This window comes from Scylla paramamosain, chromosome 41, assembly GCF_035594125.1.
Source record: "Scylla paramamosain isolate STU-SP2022 chromosome 41, ASM3559412v1, whole genome shotgun sequence".
In the NCBI taxonomy this organism is placed as follows: Eukaryota; Metazoa; Arthropoda; class Malacostraca; order Decapoda; family Portunidae; genus Scylla; species Scylla paramamosain.
In genome coordinates this window covers 9,981,967-10,006,966 of record NC_087191.1, presented here as the reverse complement: position 1 = coordinate 10,006,966, position 25,000 = coordinate 9,981,967, and the positions used below count along the sequence as shown (strand labels likewise).

The following is a 25,000-nucleotide window of genomic DNA, read 5'->3' as shown; positions in this document are numbered from 1 at the left end:
TGATTTAGGGAAAGTAGGAAAGAGAGAATGATGTTGAGAGAGAAAGAGAAAGACAGAAGAGGGAAGAAATTAAAAGATGTGTAGTATAGGAGATAGATGAAAGAGAAGGATAAGAGATAAGATGTACTATGTTAAGTGAGAAAGAGAGGAGAGAAAAAGAAGGAGGGAAGAAATGAAAGATGCGGAGAGATGTGTAGTGTGACAGGTGGGAAAGAAAGATGATGATAATGGAAATTACACTATGAAAATTAGGAATGAGAGGAGAATATGTGATGTGATAGAGAAAGACCATGAAAGAGAGATGAAAGGAGAGAAATTAAAAAAGAGATATGAAGAGAGAATTTGTGAAGTATAAGAGGTATATGAATAAAGGTGATAGGAAGATAAAATATACCATGATAAGAAGGAATGAGAGGAGAAAGTGAAGTAAAGAAACAGAAAGAGCAATAGAAAGAGAGAAGGACGAAAAAATGAGAAGATGTGAAGTGTGATAGACGAAGAAAAAGATGATGAAAAAGATAAGAAACAAGGAATGAGAGGTGTGAGAGAGAAAGATAGGAATGAAGATACTGGAAGGAAAGGTGTGGTGCTATCAGGGCGAGAGATTAAGTTGTAAAAAAAGCAACAAAAATGTGAGAGGTGAGTGAGAGGAGGCTGCCACAAGAGGGAAGGGAGGAGAATAATACTAAGAAAGAGAGACAAACTATCTATTTTTATCTGTTGATGCAATTTGAGTGTTAAGGTAAAGAGGAAGGATACGAGAGCAGGTGAGAGGGAAGAGATAGATAATGATGCGGGGAGAGAGATAAAGAAAGGATGCATTTTTATTTATCCGTGAGGTTTAGGTGTTGAGAGAAATAATGAAGACGTGAGAGGCCAGCGAGAGATAGAGAGAGAGATAGATGGGATGAATTGATGCTCACTAAAAAAAATTCTTTGTAGCTTCATTCACCTGCGTCAAGATTCTACACTTTACGAGACGAATAAAATCACCCTAAGGCGCTTTTACATCGAAGTCTTTTTTCCGCTTCATTTGTCTTATGTGATTTCCACCTTGCGTTAAATTATCTTTAGGACATCGCCGAGCCAAAAGCAGACCCCATTTAGCGGCGATGTATGTAAACTATCACCGAGAACTGATCCTAACTCACCTTAGTCGGCGTTCTAAATTCCTCCTTGCTCTCTCGTACATTAAAGGAAGTTGAAGTGTTCGAAGTTTTAGCACCAGAAATAATAATACGGGACAGATGACTCTAGTATTTTAGTAAGACATATAGAACGAGAGGGGGATGCAGACCCACTGGCGTCATGGAGGGAGCTTTAAATCGTAAGGAGGGAAGAGTAAAAGGCGGCAGACAGATTCGAAGTTTTCAGCAAGATATATGAAAGGGAAAGAGATGCACGTCCGTTCTCTCCGGAGTCTTGAAAGAGATTTATGCCGTAACGAGGTAGGTGTTACGCCATATTTTAAAAGCGAGGAAACGTGTGTGTGTGTGTGTGTGTGTGTGTGTGTATGCAAGTGCGTGTGTGCGTGCTCGTTCTCTGACTAAGCGTTGTATCTCTCTCTCTCTCTCTCTCTCTCTCTCTCTCTCTCTCTCTCTCTCTCTCTCTCTCTCTCTCTCTCTCTCTCTCTCTCTCGTGTGTGCGTGTGTGTGTCTGTGTGTGCATGTTCACCCTTTCTTTATATGCTGTTCTTTTATTAACCGTTTTTCTGTCTTTTTTCTTTACTTTTCCATCAGTTTCCTTTCTTCTTTTTCTTTTCTGTCATGTGTGTGTGTCTGTGTGTGTGTGTGTGTGTGTGTGTGTGTGTGTGTGTGTGTGTGTGTGTGTGTGTGTGTGTGTGTGTGCGTGCGTGCGTATGTGGTTGCGTGGTATCATTAGTTCTCTCATTATTCTATCCATCTTTCTTCTCTACATCTCTTTTTATTCTCTCTCTCCTCTCCTTTTCTCTATCTACCTCTACCTCTTCTATTAACCTTCGTTTCATCTCTTACTCTCTCTTGTTCCTTCGTCTACCTCTTCTGCACGTCTCTTACTCTTTCCCCTCTTCTATTTACCTCTATCCTTCTCGTTTCATCTCTCTTTTACTCCTCCTCTTCCTTCCTCCACCTCTTCTCACCTCTTTTACTCTTTCTCCTATCCATCTGTATCCCTGCTGTTTATCTTCTTTAACTCCTCCTCTTTCTCTACTTTTTATTTCTTCTCTTTCTTCTCTCTTCTTTTTACCTAGCTCTCTGTCTCTCCTTTACCCCTCTTCTTTCCTCTACCTGCCTCTAACCCTTCCCTGCGCTCTCCAGCCTCCCACACGTTGATCTCTCTCTCTCTTTCGACTCTCTCTCCCTCTTCGCTGGTCAGGTCGCGAAGGAAGCCCTGGAGTCTGTGCTTTTACTCTGACAGATAAAATCGCACAAATCCATCTTGCTCGCCTGCTATCGCCTTCTTCCTTAGACCAGTACTAAGCTGGCTCCCTCTTCTCTCTTGTCTTGTCTTCTCTTCTCTTTTTTTCTCTTCGTTTCTCTTTGTTTTGTCTTTTCGTCTTTTCCTCTCTCTCTCTCTTTCTTCGCTCATTTGTTTTTGTGTGTCGTGTTGCGTTTTCTGTTTATCGTTTTCTTTGTGTTGTTTTTTTTTCTTTCTCGTTCTCATTTTTCTTCTTTTTGTTCTTGGCTTCGTTCTCATTAGTTTATCTTGAGTTTTCCTATTCTTCAGTTTCTTCTTTGTACTTGAGGTAATGGCATTCTTTTTTTTTTCATTTTCCTTAACTTTTTCTCTTTCCCAGTTTCTTTCTTCCGTTACTTCACCTCTTTGGTCTCTTTTCTCTTCTTTTTCTGCTTCTTTCTTGTTATCATTTTTATTAGTTTTCTTCTTGCATTCCTGCCTCATCTAATTTCGATTCTGTTTCATCATTACCATCACCGTTCTTTCTCCTCCCGCCTCCTCCTCCTCCTCCTCCTCCTCCTCCTCCTCCTCCTCCTCCTCCTCCTCCTCCTCCTCCTCCTCCTTCTCCTCCTCCTGTCACTCGTCACTGGTTCATTAGTGTGCCTGATGAGTCTTCACTAATGATATCTAATGTGTTGCATTGTCCAGGTGAGGGAAGGTGTGTGATCTCCTCTCAGCGGCTCTCAAATTGTATGTAAATGTGTGTGTGTGTGTGTGTGTGTGTGTGTGTGTGTGTGTGTGTGTGTGTGTGTGTGTGTGTGTGTGTGTTCTTTATTATATATTTTTTGAAGGCTGCGCGCGACAGACTTCATTTGTTTATTTTCCGTTTTCCTTTTTGGCCTGTTTTCGTTCTCTCTCTCTCTCTCTCTCTCTCTCTCTCTCTCTCTCTCTCTCTCTCTCTCTCTCTCTCTCTCTCTCTCTCTCTCTCTCTCTCTCTCTCTCTCTCTCTCGTATATTAATTTTTCTGAGTTTAAATTTGCTCTCTTATATTTCTTAGCGAATTTTGGGCCTTTTTTTTATTGTTTGTTTTGTTTTGTTTTGTTTTTGTCATTTTTATCATTTCCTTTTTTGTCAGTTACGTATTATATATTGTGTAGTTTTTAATCACCTTTAGTTTTGATATCTTGTTTTCTCTATATCATATTTTGTTTTATTTTATGTTTTTTGTTTGTTTCTAAGTAAATGTACTACAACATTTTTTTATCGGTGAATTTACAAGTATGTTTTTGTAGTTTTTTTTTTTTTTCTTTTTAGGTTAAGTTTCTACGTATTTTTTTTTAAACAGGTAAGGTTTCGGCGGCTAATTAGTGATAAGCATCAACAGGTAACATTAATTATTCTTCGCAGGTGAAAGTTGTCTGCTTGTTTGCTTCGCTTTTTTTTTTTTTTAATCACAAGTCAGCCATTTGTTGTAGCGGATCCCTGTTGTTTGTGTTGAGGTAAGTTATTCTTATTTGTATTGCATTTATCATTTTGATATTACCTGTTATTGTCTGTACAGGTAATTGTGTATGTTTGAAGGGAATGAATCAAGTTATCTAAAGGAGCTGGACTGCTTTGCTCGTAATCATTGTTTTTTGGAAGTAATTATGGTTTTTAAAGGGTTTTGGAAGCCCATTAGTGCTTGCTGGCAGTCATTATAATCAGTGAGGGCAGGTTAGCAAGTTAAATTCTAGGTTGCGTGATTAACGTTTAAGGTGATTAATGTTTTACGGAGGGACGCTAAAAAGTTTTTTTTTTTTTTAACTTTAGATGTTTTTGCTTGCAGTAATTTTTGAAGATCATTAAACAACCCTCATAAAATCGTCGAAATTACATTGTACGTCCCTAACCATTGCCTTTGTGAAATAATTTACGCCAGCTGGAGGTCATCACTGCGCGCTGGCTGGTGTTGCTCAAAGTGATGAGTTAATATTCTTGGGATACGCGAATTTCATGAGACGTTAAGTTGATATTTTTAGGATAGATAAATTTTATGAGACGTAATTATGTTTTCGCACTAATTTTGTAAGTAATCTTGACACATATTTAGCGGCGCTGTTGCTTGAGTGCCTCGGTGATGGTGTGTGCGCGGCGCGGCCAGCACGCCCTGACGAGGCCGCCAGAAGGCCGCGAGGCGCACACCAGTCTGCCATTGGCCGCCCACAGGCTCGCGGCGGCCAATGGCGGGTCGCTCTGGCGCCGCGCTGCTCACTGAAATGATGTGGCCGCGGCCGAGGCTTAATAAGGCGCCCGCCTGGTGGCGCCACGCCTAGCCCGCCCTCACACCCACGCCCGCCCCACCACGCCGCCGCCGCCGCCGCTGCCGCCGCTGCCGCCACCACCATCGCTGCTGCCACCACCACCACCACCACCACCACCACCTACCACCACCTTCGTCTTACTTTCCCACACCGCCCCCAACACACACACACACACACACACACACACACACACTTGTACACAGATAGATACATAGACATAAATACACACTGACTACTTCATCTACGTACTCGTAAATACAATAAACATAGAATAAGGAACTATATATGTCAACAGTAATATAATCTACACACCTCTTTGCTGTAGTTCATAACCATACACTAAAGGGAATACAAAATACGCACACACACACACACACACACACACACACACACACACACACACACACACACACACACACACACACACACACACACACACACACACACACACACACGTACATGCTCCATTAACAAATGCGCACACATACACACACACACAGGTACTCGTGTTCAAGTGGTCGGTCACACGCACATGATTACTGATATGGGCGTGTAGACGGGAAGGCACACACACACACACACACACACACACACACACACACACACACACACACACACACACACACACACACACACACACACACACACACGCCGCCCAAGTTTTTGCTTCCTGGTGGAGGCACAAAGAGGAGCTACGTCGGAGAGAGAGAGAGAGAGAGAGAAGAGAGGAGAGAGAGGGAGAGAGAGAGAGAGAGAGAGAGAGAGAGAGAGAGCAAGGGAGGCATCGTGGTCTGATGGACGAGACACGTACAGCCAATTACGAAGCGCGTTAATAATGTATGGACCAATCAGATAGTCGCTTACAAATGCACCAAGGAACCAACTCCCCCATTTCCTCCCCCCTCCCCCCCCTGCCCTGGCCTGGGAGTGATGTTTACACTACGTACAAACAGATAAAGATGAACGCTGTGCCGTGAAGGGAACCAATCCCCAGCACTTTTACAGGTGTAACTGCTTATTTGGAAGGGACACGGGACGGCTTAATGCTCCAATCACCTCTCGGATTACAGAGGGATAAACTGGCCACAATACCGCACCGCACCGCCGCTAATGAGAGAAGCATCCTCCCCGCCAACCCCTCCGCCCTCTGTCTCTCTCCTTCCAGTCCCCTCGTCCTCGCCCTCTTTCTCCTCCTTGTCCTCGCTGTGGATTCAGGTAAGGTTCATTGGTTGGTGGCTCTTGGTGGTGGTTGTGGTGGGTGGTGGTGGTGGTGGTTGATATTTTTATTGATGTGTTGTAGTGTAGTGTGGTGTTTTTTTTCGTATTTTGTTTTATTTTTTGTTTTGTTTTGTTCTTTTTTCTTATTTCTTCATCTTTTTCTTCTTCCTCTTCTTCTTTTTCGGTTTTTTTTTTTCTCTAGTTCTCTTTCTTTTTCTTCATTCTACTTTCTTCATATCTATTTTTCTTTCTTTCTCCTCCGTTTCTACGCGTTTTTTCTTTGGTTTGTCTTGCGTTTATTTGACTTTATCTTTCTTCTTCTTCTTCTTCTTCTTCTTCTTCTTCTTCTTCTTCTTCTTCTTCTTTCTCTTTCTCTTTCCTCTTCTTCTCTCTCATCCGCCTCTTGAACGTCTTTCCCCAATTTGTCTTCCTTCTCCTCCTCCTCCTCCTCCTCCTCCTCCTCCTCCTCCTCCTCCTCCTCCTCCTCCTCCTCACCTTTAATACTCTCTTCGTGGTCTGCATAATATATATTTTGTTTTTGTTCCTCCTCCTCCTTTCCTCTCTCCCTACTTGTCCTCCTCCTCCTCCTCCTCCTCCTCCTCCTCCTCCTCCTCCTCCTCCTCCTCCTCCTCCTCCCTCCTCCTCTTCTCGTTATTATCTGTTTTATAGCTCATGAAAATCCAATTTGTCTCGTTGTTGTTGTTGTTGTTGTTGTTGTTGTTTTGCCTGGTGTTGTTCCTGATATTCACGTTACTTTCATTATACTCTTTATTATTATTATTATTATTATTATTATTATTATTATTATTACTGCTCCTACTATTATTATTATTATTATTATTATTATTATTACTACTACTACTACTACTACTACTACTGCTGCTGCTACTACTGCTACTACTACTGCTGCTACTACTACTACTACTACTACTACTACTACTACTACTACTACTACTCGTTATTAATATTCTATTATTATTATTATTATTATTATTATTATTATTATTATTATTATTATTATTATTATTATTAAATGCTATAATTTCTATTGTTACTATTATCAGTGTTGTTGACTGTGGTGGTGACATCGGTGCTGCTGTGGTGGTGGTGGTGGTGGTGGGTGGTGGTGGTGCTGCTGCTGCTGCCCTTGTTAGCATTCGTATTGATATTCTTTTCCTCCGCCTTACAGGGGAGGCACAGATCACCATCCGCTGCTCCGGTGAGTAAGCCTGCGTTGTAACTCTCTTAATTAGGGAATGCTCGTTAATGAAGTTTACTTGCTCATGTTGGAGTTGTTGTGATTGATATCGAAGTGTTTGTTACTGTTATTGTTCTTATTAATATTATCAGCTGTGTTGCTATATTTACCTTCTGCCAACAGCTGTTATCTTGCCGCTCGCTAGGAAGAACAGGTTTGTGTATGTGTACTACTACTACTACTACTACTACTACTACTACTTCTACTACTTCTACTACTTCTACTACTACTACTACTACTACTACTACTACTACTACTACTACTACTACTACTACTACTTTTACTTGTACTTCTACTACTACGACTACCACAACAACAACAACAACAACAATTACTACTACTACTACTACTACTACTACTACTACTACTACTACTTTTACTTGTACTTCAATTTCTACTACTACGACTACCACAACAACAACAACAACAACAACAACAACAACAACAACAACAACAACAACAACAACAACAACAACAACAACAACAACAACAACAACTACTACTACTACTACTACTACTACTACTACTACTACTACTACTACTACTACTACTACTACTACTACTACTACTACTACTACTACTACTACTAATAATAATAATAATAATAATAATAATAACTACTACTACTGATTACTACTATTACTACTACTACTACTACTACTACTACTACTACTACTACTACTACTACTAATAATAATAATAATAATAATAATAATAATAATGTTAATCAGTTTATTAATAAGGCATCTGTGACTCAGAATATGTACATTGTATTGTGAATAAAAAAAAAAAAAAAAACTAACAATATGATTTAAATGATCTCAAAGTTAGGATCTTATTAATTATTGGGGGTTCGCTCCATGAACGGAACCGCGCTAAGTTATCGGTGTGTGTGTGTGTGTGTGTGTGTGTGTGTGTGTGTGTGTGTGTGTGTGTGTGTGTGTGTGTGTGAGTGATACGAGGAATCAGAAGGGATCATCACTACATAAGATCGGTATATTGACTTCATATGGAATTTTATATATATATATATATATATATATATATATATATATATATATATATATATATATATATATATATATATATATATATATATATATATATATACTCGTATATCTTTTTTTTTATCCCGAGCTGTGTTGTGATATAATCATTAGTGGTGCTGCTATTATTATAATTACACACGTCGTTTTGAGCTTTTGTTTCTTCATTGGGCCTTTTATCTCTTCATTGGGACCTGTGTTTTTTTTTTTTTGCAATGGGCCTTTTCTTTCTTTACGTAAAATCATCAAAAAATATAAAAATCAAGCGGAACAAATTATAATACAATACAATGTAAAGCCGGAACAGTCACAGTCATGTCATAAGAAACAAACATGAACAGTACGAGATGCAGCACAAGACAAAACAAACACAAATAATGAAGCATAAAGTTAATAAAGCATAGTGAATGACGGTGTATAGCTAACACACACACATACACACACACACACACACACACACACACACACACACACACACACACACACACACACACACACACACATACACACACCTGAGTATTTAAACCAAGGCAGGCAGACAGGTAGAGCGGCGGTGCTGAGATACTTAATGAGTGTGAGGGAGGGAGGGAAGAGGAGGGGGAGGGAGGGAGGGAGGGAGGGAGGGGGAGGGAGGGAGGGAGGGAGGGACAGTAGCCTCATTACTCTGATGTTATCATCTCTGCTAACTTCTGGCCGTTCATGTTCTCCTTCTTGTGTTCCGCCTGAGTTCATTTCGTTCTCTGTTCAGCACCCGCTTTCCTATTCCCTCCTCCTCCTCCTCCTCCTCCTCTTCGCTTCCCGTTCCAGCTGATAAGAATTTAAGTAGTGTTTGCAAACCGGTCATCTTTGCTTTCTGTTTCTCCTCCCTACTGCTGCTTCTTTTTCTTTTTCATCGGTGTGTGTGTGTGTGTGTGTGTGTGTGTGGCTAAAGGTTTTTTTTGTTTGTTCAATGATATGCACTTTTTTTGTTATTTATCCATTAATCTCTATTTCTAATGAACGAAGGATTTGTCTGTACGAAACTTTAATTTTCTCTTTGTTTGCGATTTTCTTTTTCCATCGTCTTTAAATGTACAATAATAATTTCCTTTTCGTGTTTACTTTTTTTTCTCTATGTAGACATTTATCCTTTCTTCCTTTCTCCCTTACTTCTTCCTTCCCTCACTCCCTCCCTCTCTCCCTCCCGTAAATCCTTCTTCCATCCCTCCTTCCTTCCTTCCTTCCCTCACTGCCTTTCATCCTTAGTATCAATTCTCTCCCTCCCTCCCTCCTCCTCCTTCTCCTCCTCCTCCTCCTCCTCCTCCTCCTCCTCCTCCTCCTCCTCCTCCTCCTCCTCCTCCTCCTCCTCCTCTACCAAATCAAGGTGTCCATCTCATTTAATTAATAACATTTTTACATTTTTCTCTCATCACGTGTCACTACGAGGTCTATTTTTCTCTCGCTCTTCCTTCCCCTACCTTCCCTCTCCCTTCCTCTCCCCTCCTCCCCCTTCCCCAGGTGCTCAGACTCTCAGGTGAATAGGGACACACGGTGGATCTCAGTTTGTGACACGCGAGGATGCTACCAGTCGTGTTTCTCCTTCCCTAAGTAAAGAAAATGGAATGGAGGTGACGTGTCCAGCAGAAGTTAATTGAATGATGTCAAAATATCACCCTGGAGGACGCCGTTATCTGATGACGCCGCTGACTTAGGGAGAGGAGTAACAATTAGCAGGGGAGGTGTGGCCAGGTGACATCCCGCCCGCCAGGTACCGAGGAGGAAGAGGAGGGGGAGGAGGTGGTGGTGGTGATGGTGGTGGTGGTGGTGGTGGTAATATACAAGATACACATATATCATAGACACAACAAGCGTGTATCTGTCGTGTCATCAGAAAGGGTGCCATGTTCAGGAGAAGGAGGAGGAGGAGGAGGAGGAGGAGAAAGGAATGGGGAAGGGGTGAGATAGAGAAAAGAAGCTGAAAAGATGGAAGAGAAACGAGTGGCTATATATTCAACACACACACACACACACACACACACACACACACACACACACACACACACACACACACACACACACACACACACATACACACACATTCTTCTGCCTAGCTTATGTAAATTAACCGTAAAATCTACTACCATTTCTCCTCTTCCTCCTCTTCTTCCTCCTCTTCTTCCTCCCCCTCCTCTTCCTCCTCCTAATGGTAATAAGTAATCAGCATTGTCATCGTCACAATGTTCATAATTTTCTTCATTGTCAAACAAAAACACATCGAGGACCATGTAAGGAACAAAAAACTGGATGCGACGCCAAAAAAAACAACCCTTTCTGTGACTTTTTATTATCCAACGACATCCAATCCCTCTATCTCTCCCTCTCTCTCTCTCTCTCTCTCTCTCTCTCTCTCTCTCTCTCTCTCTCTCTCTCTCTCTCTCTCTCTCTCTCTCTCTCTCTCTCTCTCTCTGTTACCTAAGAGTAGCAGGGTTACATAGAGGTTGTGTGAGAGAGAGAGAGAGAGAGAGAGAGAGAGAGAGAGAGAGAGAGAGAGAGAGAGAGAGGTGGCGTAAATTTACTTTATGAGCCGAAGAGACAAAAAAAAAGTTACCAGATTCTGTTTATTATTCTATGAGTGACGAAAAGTCGACCCACATACGTCATATAAGGCTACTCCCTCCCCCCATCTCCCCCCACCTCTCTCTCTCTCTCTCTCTCTCTCTCTCTCTCTCTCTCTCTCTCTCTCTCTCTCTCTCTCTCTCTCTCTCTCTCTCTCTCTCGTTGAGTTTTCTTTCTTCAATTAATTCCTTCTTCATATCCTTCATTTCCTTAATATTTCCTCTACTTTTCTCCTTTTTTTTACTTTCATTAATTCTCTCTCTCTCTCTCTCTCTCTCTCTCTCTCTCTCTCTCTCTCTCTCTCTCTCTCTCTCTCTCTCTCTCTCTCTCTCTCTCTCTCTCTCTCTCTCTCTCTCTCTCTCTCTCTCTCTCTCTCTCTCTCTCTCTCTCTCTCTCTCTCTCTCTCTCTCTCTCTCTCTCTCTCTCTCTCTCTCTCTCCTGTCTCTCAGCCCCGCCCATGCACGCCCGCGCACCCGGAGAACAGACGGCGCCCAGACACGCCCGCCCCGCCAGCAGTGTGAGAGAGAGAGAGAGAGAGAGAGAGAGAGAGAGAGAGAGAGAGAGAGAGAGAGAGAGAGAGAGAGAGAGAACACAGGTAAATTAAGAGATAAAATTAAGAAGTGTTAGAGTAGGCAGAAGAGACAAATAAAACAGAAAGGAAATTCATAAAGAAGGAGAAAAGAGGAAGAAGAAGAAGATGAAGAAGTAGATGATAATGATGGAGGAGACGGAGAGGAATTAAAAGGAGGAGAAAAAAGATGATCATGATTAAAAAAATAAGAACAAGAAAAGAAAAGAACGAGAAGATAAAGAAGAAATAAATAAAAGATGAAAAGGACATAGAGAGAGAGAGAGAGAGAGAGAGAGAGAGAGAGAGAGAGAGAGAGAGAGAGAGAGAGAGAGAGAGAGAGAGAGAAAAAGAGGTTCAGTAAAGAAGTAACAAAAGTAGATCAAAAGTACAACAAAAATACAAATAAAAGAAAAAAAGTGTTTAAAGAAAGACAATTATAAGAAAGAGATACACACAGACACATACCGAGAGAGAGAGAGAGAGAGAGAGAGAGAGAGAGAGAGAGAGAGAGAGAGAGAGAGAGAGAGAGAGAGAGAGGGCGTGGGCTCAGTGTCCCTTCCCATGTCACAGGCGCTTATCTCTCTGGCTCAGGTGTTTTGCTAATCATGTTATCTGCACCTGCATCTCTCTGCCTATGATCTAAAGTTTTCATCTCTCTATCGCGGGCGTGTATCTGACTGCCTGTCTTTTTGCTTCTTTTATTCCTTCTCCTCGGCTGTCAAAGGGTGGTGGTGGTGGTGGTGCTGGTGGTGGTGCTAGTGGATTTTTAGTTTCCTTTTCTTTTTCTGTATTTTTTTCTCTCCGTTCTTTCTTCTCTGTGTTTGTTTTTTTCATTTACTTGCTTTACTTTGTGTTTTTTTTTCGTATTGTTTCGTTTTTTTTATTTTATTTGTTTTGGTATGTTTTCTTTTTTTCCTTTGTTAGTTGCTCCTTTATCAATTTTTTTCTTCTTTTTTTCTATTTTCTTCATGTTTTTTTTGTGGTGGTTATTTGTCTATTAATTTTTTGTTACTTTCATTCTTCCTTCTTTCCTCTCTCTCTCTCTCTCTCTCTCTCTCTCTCTCTCTCTCTCTCTCTCTCTCTCTCTCTCTCTCTCTCTCTCTCTCTCTCTCTCTCTCACTCACTGGTACGTGTCACATATTTGAATTTCAAGTTACTTAGAAGTGAAGTCTAGCGTGTTTGTTTAAGCCTGGAAGTGTGAGTAGGAACAAAGATTCATTAAATAAGAAAACAAGGCCTGATATTCTGTTTTTCTCTCTGCCTTCACACGTCACGAGTTTGGATTGCAAGTTTATCGTACCTATAGTTAAATTTTCCCGTGTGTGTTTAAGATTTTACGTGCATTTGGCAAGCAGAAGGTCACTGAGTAAGTAAACAATGGGTATTTTTCTTTATTTTCCTTGAGGTAACTTCGATTTGGATTGGAAGTTAGTGAGCATTGAAATTTCTTGTGTTATTTTTAAGTATAGCTAAGAACAAAGATTTATTACGTAAACAAGATAAATTTCTTATGTCTTTATGAACAGTTAAGAGTAGACAATCATAAAGTAGGTAAGCAAGAGCTATTTTTTTTTTCCTTTCTGTCTCTTTACCCATCTTTAAATTGGATTGCAAGTTACAGAGCATTGAAATTTCTTATGTTTCTGTGTACATTTAAGACAAGAGGTCCTGGAGCACAAGTTACTGCGAATTGAAATCTCTCGCCCTTTAACCCTTTCTCTGCGCGATACGTAACATTTCACTGCTCTAAAAAGAAGGTATAAAAAAAAATAGATAAAGAATAGATTTTGCAGTTTATAGTCCGAATAATATTTGAAGGTACCTGTAGAAACAGATTTCATGTCTTAAGAGTGATTAGTGACGGAGAAAAGGTGAGCCAAATTACAGTGAAAGGGTTAAATAAATGTGAGTGTGAGTGTTCAGGGAGTTGAGTCACTCAGCCAATAAACAAATGCTAATCCTATCCTTCCTTTTAATATCTCTCTCTCTCTCTCTCTCTCTCTCTCTCTCTCTCTCTCTCTCTCTCTCTCTCTCTCTCTCTCTCTCTCTCTCTCTCTCTCTCTCTCTCTCTCTCTCTCCTATACATTTCATTAATTAGGATGAAGTGTGTGTGTGTGTAAGTGTGTTTCGTGAGCAGAGATTCATTGAGTAAACAAGGACTGATCCCGTTTTACCCCTTATTTTTTCTTCTTTTTCTCCCTCATACATTTCACTAATCAGGACTATTAACTGCTCAGAATTGACATGTGTAGGTGTGTTTAGCGGGCAGAGACTCATTAAGTGCATTGAGTAAGAAAAAAAAAAGTTGATTTTGTTTTCCTCTTCGGTTTTCTTTTCACTTTTCACCCTCATACATTTCTCTAATTAGGATTGCTCGCTAGTTACTTAGAATTGAAGTGTTCTGGTGCATATAGGTGCATTCAGCGGACAGAGATTCATTAAGTGAGTAAATAAGGGCTGGTCATGTTTTTATCCTATATTTTTTTCTCTTCGTCATCACACATTTCATTGATTAGGATCACGTGTAAGTTAAAATTTTAAATCCCCTTGGCGTGTGTTCGTAAGTGCGTTTAGTGAACTTAACTTCATTGATTAAACAAGGGCTGATTCTTTTCACTCTTCAGTTCTCATTTTCTTTTCTTTCTCATACATATCACTAATTAGGATTGCTAGTTACTCAGAATTGAAGCCTCGTGGTATGTGTGTATGTGTATGTAAGGGCGAGGAGAGATTCATTAAGTGAGTAAACAAGACCGATTCTGTTCAACCCTTCAATTTTTTTTCCCCCTACATTGCACTAATGAGGATCGCCACTTACTCAGAATTGACGTCTCCCAGTGTGTGTATATATAGGTGCGTTTAGCGAGCAAGATTCATTAAATGTGCAAACAAGGGCTGGTGCTGCCGCTGCCCCAAGATACAAGTGACACCTAGAACAGACGCCAGCACTGCACAGGTGAGGCACAGGTGAGGCCCGGACAGTGTCGTGCATACCTGGCCGTCCCAACCTTACCTGTGTCCACTAACTTCACCTGTAGACAATGCACACCTTTCCTCCTTTCCTTACCTGCCTTGCTACACCTGCCTTGGGATTAATTAGGCATCTCACCTGTACTCCATCGCGGCAGGTGAACCGAGAACCGCGGGTCACTAAGAATAATTGAAGGTAAACACTTTGTGAAAATTGGTTCTTCTCTTTCTCCTCCTCTTCCTCTTCTCCTTCCTCTTCAAGCTGAGTGGTGTTGGTTGGGCTTATCTTATCTCTTAATTCACTTAGTTAATTAGTTCCTTGTATCTCCTTGCTCTTCTTGTTACGTGCTTTTTTCTGGTGTCAGTTTATCTTTTACTTCTGTACTTCGTCTTCTTATTTGTTCCGTTTCTGCTTTTGTTTTTATCTTTACTTATCTTGTTTCTTTTGTATCACGATGATTTTTTTGCTTTCTGTTATTTATTATCTTGTTATTGCTGTCTTTTCTTCTCTGCTGAATCTCTCTCTCTCTCTCTCTCTCTCTCTCTCTCTCTCTCTCTCTCTCTCTCTCTCTCTCTCTCTCTCTCTCTCTCTCTCTCTCTCTCTCTCTCTGCTTTATATATCGCACCTCTCTCGGTTCCCCCTCCTTCCTTCATCCTGTCCACTTACTTTCCACCCCCTCCATTCATTCCTCCCTCTCTCCCTCTCTCCCTCCCTCCCTCCTCCATTCCTCCCACACTTCCTCTTCTCCCATTTCTTAAGTCTTATCGCAGCGTGTCATTTTGAAATCACAGATACACTTTTTTGCAACGAAGGAACAAAACAGCATATTTTTACATACATGCATACATACATACATACATACAAGTAGGTACATAGATATAGATTTTTTTTTCGGTTTAAATTTGAGTACGTTTCTACTTTCGATCATTTTTTTCTTCCTTTCTTGAATGTTGCTCTTCCTCTTCCTCTTTCTGCTGCTCTTCCACGTCTTTCTCCTGCACTTCCTTCTCCTCCTCCTCCTCCTTTTCCTTTCATATAAATTTCTCAACATTCTTTTACCATGCATTCATTGTCGAAGCACCTTTCTTTTCATCTTCCTTCTCTTTACTACTACTACTACTACTACTACTACTACTACTACTACTACTACTACTACTACTACTACTACTACTACTACTACTACTACTACCATCACCACAACCACCACAATCACTCGTAATTCTAAAGTACAGATTTCACCCGATGATAAATATTTCCCTATCATCAAATCACTCCTTTCCTCCTCCTCCTCCTCCTCCTCCTCCTCCTCCTCCTCCTCCTCCTCCTCCTCCAGTAAGGGCGATAATTACTGATAAATTGTATGGCACGTGTTGCTTTATCGCTGCTGAGTTATCATGGCAAGGAGATAGCGGGCTGTTCTGCCTTTGGGGATCGCTGCAGATAACAAACGTCAGGGTTAGTCAAGGCAATTACCAGCGCAAGTAATGAGTCTGCAGCGGTGTTATCTTAATGCTCTATCACGCTGGCGGTGGCGGTGGTGGTGGTGGTGGTGGTGGTGGTATGCAGTCTTTTCTTTTCTTTAGCTGTTTTATATTTCTCTCTCTCTCTCTCTCTCTCTCTCTCTCTCTCTCTCTCTCTCTCTCTCTCTCTCTCTCTCTCTCTCTCTCTCTCTCTCTCTCTCTCTCTCTCTCTGTGCGCGTGAAATATGTGAGAGAGAGAGTGAGAGAGTGAATTATTCCTGTCTTGAACATAACTCTCTCTCTCTCTCTCTCTCTCTCTCTCTCTCTCTCTCTCTCTCTCTCTCTCTCTCTCTCTCTCTCTCTCTCTCTCTCTCCAACACAACACCCAACCATTAATTTCATACATCCTTCACTTATACATTTCCTGACGCCTTTGAATTTTGAACTACTTAAATCTGTGTGTGTGTGTGTGTGTGTGTGTGTGTGTGTGTGTGTGTGTGTGTGTGTGTGTGTGTGAAAGCAAAATATTGTCGACTTGAAAATACTTACATGCATTTATGGACAATTACAAGGAAGCAGGCACACTTAACACGGCACTTAAAGGGTCGTAAAGTGTGGATAATTACTACGAAAAGTGACTAGTATCCTCTCCCTACTTATAAATGAACCACCAGTATATTTGCATTTTGGAACACGTCTTGTAAATCACCCTTGTCCTTATCTTTTTTTTTGTTTTCTTTTTTTCTCTTTCTTTTTTCTTACATTAACTCTTGGGTGGATCCGTATAATATCCGTGTTTTCTCTCTCTCTCTCTCTCTCTCTCTCTCTCTCTCTCTCTCTCTCTCTCTCTCTCTCTCTCTCTCTCTCTCTCTCTCTCTCTATTTTCTTTAGTTGTATTTCTTCTTTTTCGTTCATGTTGATTTTAATTTTTTTTTTATTTGATTTTTTTTTTTAGTTTTGTTTAGTTTATCTTTTCTCTTTTCTGCTAATCGTCCATCTTATTCACCTATTTTATTTTGTATCATCTTATTTTTATTTGTCTTTTGCATCTTCTTTTTTTGTTTTTTTGCTGTTTATTTTCACTTGTTGTTACTGTATTTTGTTATATTCTTTGTACTGTTCGTTTATTTTTTTCCATCTGTTTACTTTCCTCTAGTTTATCTTTTTATCTGTGCTAATTATTTATATTCTTCATCCCTTGTCTCTTAATTGCTTTTACTTTTAGTTTTTCTTTTATCTTTGTATTAATATCTCATCTTTTACATTCAATTCCTTTACTTTTCCCTCGTTTATCTTTTATTTGTGCTAATGATTCCTGTACATCTTTTCCTTTAGTTTTTTTTAGTCTTAGTTTCCTATTTTTTTCTTTGTGTTAATAGTTTTTCTTTTACATGCAGTTTTTTTTTTTTTTTTGTATTCGTTCTAATGGCTCATCTTCATCTCTTTTTCTTTTAATTCTCTTTAGTTTTAGTTTCCTCTTACCTTCGCAGTAATTGTTCATCTTTCGCTCGTCTCCACCTCTCTCATTCCTGACAGTTTTATTTTTCTCCTGTGTAGTATTAATCCTCTGTCCAGCTTTATCAGATTTAAATCCGTCAGCACTATCTTCAGAAACTGCCTGCCAAAAATTTTACTCAGACATTTAAGTAAGTTAGTCTTCTATTAGCGGTTTTTTTTTTTCTCGGTCCCATTTTGTTTAATATTTTCTCTTTGTCAACTTTTCTTCTCCTCTTACTTTTTTTTTTTTTGTTCTTTAATTTATCCTTCATTTTCTTCCAACAGTACTTTTTAGTCTTATCCTTTTTACCTTGTCACTGTTTTAACTTTTCTTCTTTCACTATTTTTTTCTTTTTTTCAGTACTTCATCTTGTCAATGTAATTTATTGTAGTCTTCACTCTAATGTTGCTTCTCTTATCTTTACCTCTTCCTTTATCCTTTCATCTTTCACTGTTTAAATCTTCCCTTCTTTCACTATTTCATCCTTTCACTGTTTTATCCTTTCTTTCATTATATTATCCATTTGCTTCATTCCTCCCATCTTTCATTGTTATCTTTTTTCAATGTTTCATTCTTCCTCCTTTCAATGTTTTGTGTCCTCCCTTCTTTCAGTATTTTGTCATTTTTACTACTATTTTTTTTTCTTACACTGCTTTATTCCTTTTACTGTTTCATCCTTCCTTGCTCTCATCGTTTCATTATTCTTTCGATATTCCATCTTTTCTTCATCTAGTTTCCTTAGTTTTTTTCCCATCCTTTCCTATGCCTTTCTATCATATCTTATTCTCCTTACATTTACACACATCTCACTTGTAAATCTTCTCTCCCGTGACTAAGCACCCCCACTAGTACCATCACTAACACAAAATCTTTCTATATGTAATACATCTCACAGCCACCACCAGTCATAGTATCTTTTATTCTCACCTGTCTTTACCTGTCCTTACCCATCTCCCCCCTCCCATCTCCACGACCTCCTTCACCCCTTGAGCCACAAAGTCACACCACACCCTCTCACATTTACACTCCCATCACCCTGCACCTCACCTGTACATTATAACACATTCCTTCATCCCCACCACGACCTCTTCCAATCCCTACATCCTTTCAGACGCCAGACAACCTCCCCCTTCACCTCCACTCACCCCACCGCACAACACCACAGCACCTCCCATCCTCACGTGTACATTATGGCACATTCTCTCATCCACACCACGACCTCTTTCACCCTTACAACCTCTCAGACCACTACCCCATCATCCTGCAGCCCTCCACCCCCTCCCCCACACTCCCCAACCCTCTCCCACACCACTGCAGCCCATAACTCTCACAAGACCCATCGTAGCGCGGATAACTGTCGGGTAAGCGAGCCCATGGTCTTGCGAGAACCGCTTTCACTGCTCACAATTAGTAGCTAATGACAGGTTCTGACGCACCTCCCTCCCTCCTCGCCACTCCGGGAAGTATTAAGCTATATATAAAGTTAATGGTTATAATTAAAAGAGAGTTTGACAGGTCGCTCTTGCCTCACAGTTTGCATAGATAAATAAGAGACGCGTCCTTCACTGCGCGCTGAGTAAAGGAGAGGTTTGGTTTGGCTGGTGGGTGGGTTGGTTACTTATGCTGCTGCTTCTCTTCGTCTTCTTCTTAATCTTGATCTTTCTTCCTGCTCTTAATTTTGTTTTTCGTGTTCCTCTCTCCTTTGTGTGTAGATTCGTCGATTTGCTTTTGTTTTACGTCACTATGTACGAAGGAGGGCAAAGCTAGAGAGAGAGAGAGAGAGAGAGAGAGAGAGAGAGAGAGAGAGAGAGAGAGAGAGAGAGAGAGAGAGAGAGAGAGAACTAACTAATTTTTTCTTCCTTTAGTCCCTTAATCCAGTCTTTTCTTCCTCCTTCAGTCCCTTAATCCAGTGACTACTTCTCTTCTTTCTTCAATCACTTAATAAAAAGAAGTACCTCTCCTATCCTTCTTTGAGTCCTGTAATAACTGCGTAGCCTTTGTTCTTTCAGTCCTTTAATTAAAAAAAACTTCCCACACTATTCTTTCTTCAATCCTTCAGTTCAATCACTTTAACCCTTCTTCTTCCAGACGCTTAACTTAGCTAGTACCTTTCTTCTCCTTCCTTCGATCCAAATAACTGTTTAATCCTTCTTCTTTCGTTTACTTAATTAAAGACTTCCTCCACTCATTTTCCTTCAGTCCTTTAAGTAATTCTTTAATCTTTCTTCTACTTCTTAACACAGCCAGTACCTCTCCTTTCTTTCCTTCAATATCTAAACTGCTTAACCCTGCTTCTTTCACTCCGTTAATTTAAAGAAAATACCTCTTCTTTCTTCAATCCTTTAATTCAATAACTGTTTAACCCTTCTTCTTCCAGATCCTTAACTGCACCTGCATCCCTTCTCCTCTTCTTTCTTCTTCACTTCTCATTCAGTAACCATCTCACACATTTCTCCCTCCAGTCTTCTAATTCAATATTTAACTCGTCTCTTCCTCATTTTTACCCTCATTACCTCTTTCAGAAATTAGTTGCTCTGAACTTTATCACCAGCAACTAAATTCCTTTCTTAAAAATTAACTTTTGGCTCAAGAATAGAAGCCTTTTACTAACCTCACCTAATGAAAAAAAAAGAAAGAAAATAAAAGTAACGGTACTAGAACAGTTAATATATTTCCTTTAACTTATACCACAGACGTACGCACACAATTTAAACATTTAATCATCTCCCATCCGCAATTTGTATAGTTTTATAAATAACGGCGAAGTTAATGATAGTGAGGACGATAATGATGACGGACCCGGTGACGAATAATGAGTAATAATGACCTCACACTCCCCTTTATGGCCGCGCCGGTAATTGCAGGGAGGGTGTTGCAAGTTCCACCTTAAAATCTACCTTAAAGTTGATTCATTTAATTCATTTATTCCTTTTATTCCGCAAGAACTAATATCAGTACATCTTTGGCGAGGCTTATTAATCCGGCAGCAGCATGTGGTCTGGGGATGAGAGAGAGAGAGAGAGAGAGAGAGAGAGAGAGAGAGAGAGAGAGAGAGAGAGAGAGAGAGAGAGAGAGGGCATAGAAGACCAGTGTAATATGAATAGGATGTAAACGAAAGTAATTAAAGTAGATGTAAAATGAAAAATAAAAAAAATAGTATAAAATTTCTTAAATTATAGAGAGAGAGAGAGAGAGAGAGAGAGAGAGAGAGAGAGAGAGAGAGAGAGAGAGAGAGAGAGAGAGTGTTAGTAGTGACGTTTGAGTCAATCCACCCAACACCTCTCTCCTGCTCTCCCTCTCTCCTCTCTCTCCCTGTCTCCCCCTCTCTCCGCTTCTCCTCTCCTTCTCTCCCTCCGTCTCCTGCTTTTAAGGTACATTCTGAAGCATATTTTTAGGTTAGTGATGCTGCACACGCACACACACACACACACACACACACACACACACAGAGAGAGAGAGAGAGAGAGAGAGAGAGAGAGAGAGAGAGAGAGAGAGAGAGAGAGAGAGAGAGAGAGAGAGAGAGAGAGACGTAAATAAAGCAACAGGAAGACAAATGCACAGGGAGAAGCATAAATACAAAGAGAAAGAGACAGGCAGAAAAGCAGCACCAGAGAGAGAGAGAGAGAGAGAGAGAGAGAGAGAGAGAGAGAGAGAGAGAGAGAGAGAGAGAGAGAGAGAGAGAGAGAGACTCACTATGTAAACCGGTAGTGTATCCTCAGTAGACAAACCTCTCCCTCTCCCTCTCTCCCTCCTTCACTCATTCCTTTAATCCTCATCAATACAGAGAGAGAGAGAGAGAGAGAGAGAGAGAGAGAGAGAGAGAGAGAGAGAGAGAGAGAGAGAGAGAGAGAGAGAGAGAGAGAGAGAGAGAGAATATATATTACCAAGCCACCTCAATAATTTCACCTTTCCTGTACCACCACCACCACCACCACCACCTACATGCTACATTAAGCTAGTCAAAGTCCCTCCCGCAGCCATCCGCCAGGAGTTTCCTTGAGGCTCTTGCAGACCCGCCACCTTCCAGCTTCTGTTGTCTCTCTTTGTCCCTTAATGAACCAGTTTTTGCCCTGGTCACTTTACTTCATCCTTTTCGCCTTGACCACCAAAAGGTTTCACTCTCATTAGCTCTCACTTCTTGGAGGCTGACGTTGATGATGGTTGAGTTAATGGTTGGTGTACGTGTGTGTGTACGTGTGTGTGTGTATGTATGTGTGTGTGTGTGTGTGTGTGTGTGTGTGTGTGTGTGTGTGTGTGTGTGTGTGTGTGTGTACATGCGTGGGTTTTTGGTCTTTTTTTATTATGGTTTTGGTGTGTGTGTATGTGTGTGTGTGTGTGTGTGTGTGTGTGTGTGTGTGTCGACTTTCGAGGCAATATAATATTATCATTCAGTCTTAATCTTTTTTGGCCAGCATTTTGGGAAGCATCATTTAAGCTTTTTTATGGTTTGCTTTTTTGATCGTCTCCTTTACGCGCCAAAATAAGAAGACGTAATTTCCTCATTAATTGCCAAGTCTACGTCTTTATCCACCCTGACATCATGGTGACGTCATGCGGGTGTAGAAGCAGTGATGTCTTAAATAACTGAAGCCACACACCTGAGCTCCTCACCTGCATGAATGAGATGACACTAATTACTTCCCACCAGGTAACAACGCGAACATTTCCTTGGCTTCTTTAAACTTGTCTATCTTAAACATTTTGGTAAATTCACTGATGAGAAGAAAACTGACAGTAACATAATTCAGGCAGTGAGAGTGTGTTGATTCATCGCTAATCACCACAGCCAGGTAACGACACTATCATTTTCTTAACTTCCTTAAACTTAACACTTCTATTCGTGTTGCTGAAATCACTGGTAAATATACACTATCACTTGCTTTTATAATTTAGCCTCCTGGGAGATGTGCATTCACTAATGGTAAATAGAAATTCATCTTTGGAAAAAAATAAATAAATAAATGCACAAGTAAAATGACACGAAAAAATTAGCGTAGAGAGGTTCACGTATTGTAATTGATACTAAAGCATAACAGTATACCTTTATGTACCAATTTCCTATAAAGTTAAACTTTTCCTATAAAGTAAAACGTTTACTCTTTTTTTTGTTGTTTCTTGCACTTTTCTGAGCCACTATTGGTGTAACTAACTTGTGACGTCTGAGGCGATCTTAATTTCTATTGGCTGGAACATTATGACTCTAGGTTCATAAAAAAATCCTAACAATCCTATTGGATGATAATATACAACTTCAGAGACTGCCTAATTCATTACTGGTGAGAAAAATTAGTGACGTCACAGTCTTAATTCCAATTGGCGAAAAGACACGACGTCAGATGCTCTTGATTTCTATTGGTCTGGATTAATGACGTAATAGGGAACACTTAACATTATTGGCTTACTCACCCGGGGGAATGACGTCATTGGAGAGCTGGTTGTTGTTGTGGAGACCCAAGAGGAAGTAGTTCATGAGGAGGACTTGAACGGCCACCATCTTGCCTTGTAGTAGTAGTTGTAGTAGTAGTGGTGGTAGTAGTAGTAGTAGTAGTAGGTTGGTTTATATACATTTAGGTATCTGTGAGTCCATTCTCATGTTTAAGTATTTTTTAAGTTATTAAGGAACTGTGATCTAGTTTCCTTGTTTCCTTTCTTATTTTTTGGCCAATTCTGGTGATTTTTTATGATTTTTTTCGACTTTTTTTGTCGTTTTTTTTTTCTGTTATCCTTCGCACTTTTCCCTTTTCAATATGTTATGCAAATTTTCCGCCTCGCTCACTGAGGTTTCCACGTATTTTGTCTCTCTCTACCCCTTGCTTCTTTTCAGTCTTCATTATTTTCGAACGTATTCAACTTTGCTTACTATATTTTACCGTCTCCTTTGTCCTCTTGATTTATTCCCCGTACCTTCACCTTTCTTAGTCCTCATCATTTTGATTTATCGCCGTTCATATTCGATTTGCAACATTTTAATTTCAGACCTATGATTTATATTCTCCCTTCTTCTTCTTCTTCTTCTTCTTATTCTCCTCCTCCTCTATTTTTTCTCTCTCTTATACTTGGGAGTTATTCAGGTTTTCATTTTACGCTTTTCTCATGCATGGTTAGAAATTATCGACTGTCTCTCAACGAATCCTTTCCTTTATTCACTTCTCTGTAATATTAGAAAGATGTTGAAGTATTAAATGTAACGTTAGCACATGTTTATCTTGACACGCTGAGCGATATCATCTTTCTGCCTTATCAGATGCCCATATCAGAGAGAGAGAGAGAGAGAGAGAGAGAGAGAGAGAGAGAGAGAGAGAGAGAGAGAGAGGGAGGGAGGGGGGAGAGAGAGAGGAAGAGGGAAGGAGACAAAAAAGACAAAGAAGAAAGCTTGGTTAGAAAGAATGGTGGTAAGAAGAGGGCAAGGAGTTAAAGATTGTTGATGGAAGAGAGGAGAGAGAGAGAGAGAGAGAGAGAGAGAGAGAGAGAGAGAGAGAGAGAGAGAGAGAGATGGTATGGATTTGGCAATGATTGTAGAATTTTAATGTATGTAGTTACAGTATTTTAAAGTCTCCTCTCTCTCTCTCTCTCTCTCTCTCTCTCTCTCTCTCTCTCTCTCTCTCTCTCTCTCTCTCTCTCTCTCTCTCTCTCTCTCTCTCTCTCTCTCTTCCCTAACACCTCCGCAATATCCAGCACCACCTCCACTACCTCCACCTCCTCCTCCTCCTTCTCTTTATCTTTATCCATCTCCCACTTCACCACCTTCACCGCCACTCCTTCTCCACATCTCAAGTCTTCCCTCCACAAATGCCTTCCGTGTCTCCCCAGCAGCTCCTTCTCTGTGCCTTAAGTCTTGTTTTCACAGCCTTGATTAGCTTGTTCGTGCCTTCGTCTAGGATTTCTGGGCCAACACACACATACTCCTGCTGCCGAAAGCCTCATGTCCAGACAGCTCACGGGGTTTCTTTGTTTAGTTTAGTTTTTTTTTTTTCGTCTTTTTGTGTGTTTTTTTTCAGTCGAGACAGTGACTTTTCCGTCTTTTCTTTCTTTATCTTTCTTTTCTTTTATGTCTTTCAGTTTTTTTTTTCCTGTTAGGTTTTTTCTCTGCTTTGTGTTATTTCGTGTTTGTAAAGTGTGTACTCGTATTTTGTTCTTGTTTCCTTCTGTTCTTTTTTTTTCTTTTCTTCTTTGTTTTATTTCATGTCTAAATATTTGTGTGTTTTAGTTCTTGTTTCCATCTTTCATTTTGTGTGTGTGTGTGTGTGTGTGCGTGCGTGTGTGTGTGTGTGTGTGCTTTCTGTCAGGACATTAACTTTCCTCTCTTTTTCTTTTATCTCTTCTATTTTCTCTCAATGTTTTTTTTTCTATGTATGTGTGTGGGTTTTCACTCGTTTTTCCACTATCGAGGGGATTAAATTTCTTTTATTTGACTTCATTCTCTATAACTTCCTTTCTCTCTAAATTTTGTTTCTTGTTCGTTTATCTGTAAGTGTCAAGTCTTTATATATATTTTTTTTTCGCCTGTGTATTTCGTATAATTTTCCATAATTCGGTTATCTAAATACGTTCCCTGATATAATATTGACGTAAAATTTTGGCATTATAAGTTTTCACTGCTTCATACAGGAACATATTTATTTACCTGTCAATTAGATGTAAATACTGATAAATTTAGAATGCATAAGATTAAGCTCGATTTTGTGTATATTTTTTCGCTAATTC

General features: G+C 40.2%; 1 protein-coding gene and 1 long non-coding RNA gene across 3 annotated transcripts in view; one reads left to right on the top strand and one right to left on the bottom strand.

Annotated features, from left to right (window-relative positions):
• Positions 1–5,883, top strand: part of LOC135092982 (uncharacterized) — a 77,651-nt gene extending 71,768 nt beyond the window's left edge. Inside the window, exon 3 of the long non-coding RNA XR_010263146.1 lies at positions 5,750–5,883. This is a non-coding gene — a long non-coding RNA (uncharacterized LOC135092982). The remainder of the gene's footprint in view (positions 1–5,749) is intronic.
• Positions 1–25,000, bottom strand: part of LOC135092981 (R-spondin-1-like) — a 186,863-nt gene that overhangs the window by 68,949 nt on the left and 92,914 nt on the right. For both annotated transcript variants that reach the window (XM_063991806.1, XM_063991807.1), the window contains exon 2: positions 22,703–23,447. In XM_063991806.1, the coding sequence (XP_063847876.1) occupies positions 22,703–22,790 (88 nt within the window). In that variant the 5' untranslated portion in view covers positions 22,791–23,447. The remainder of the gene's footprint in view (positions 1–22,702; positions 23,448–25,000) is intronic.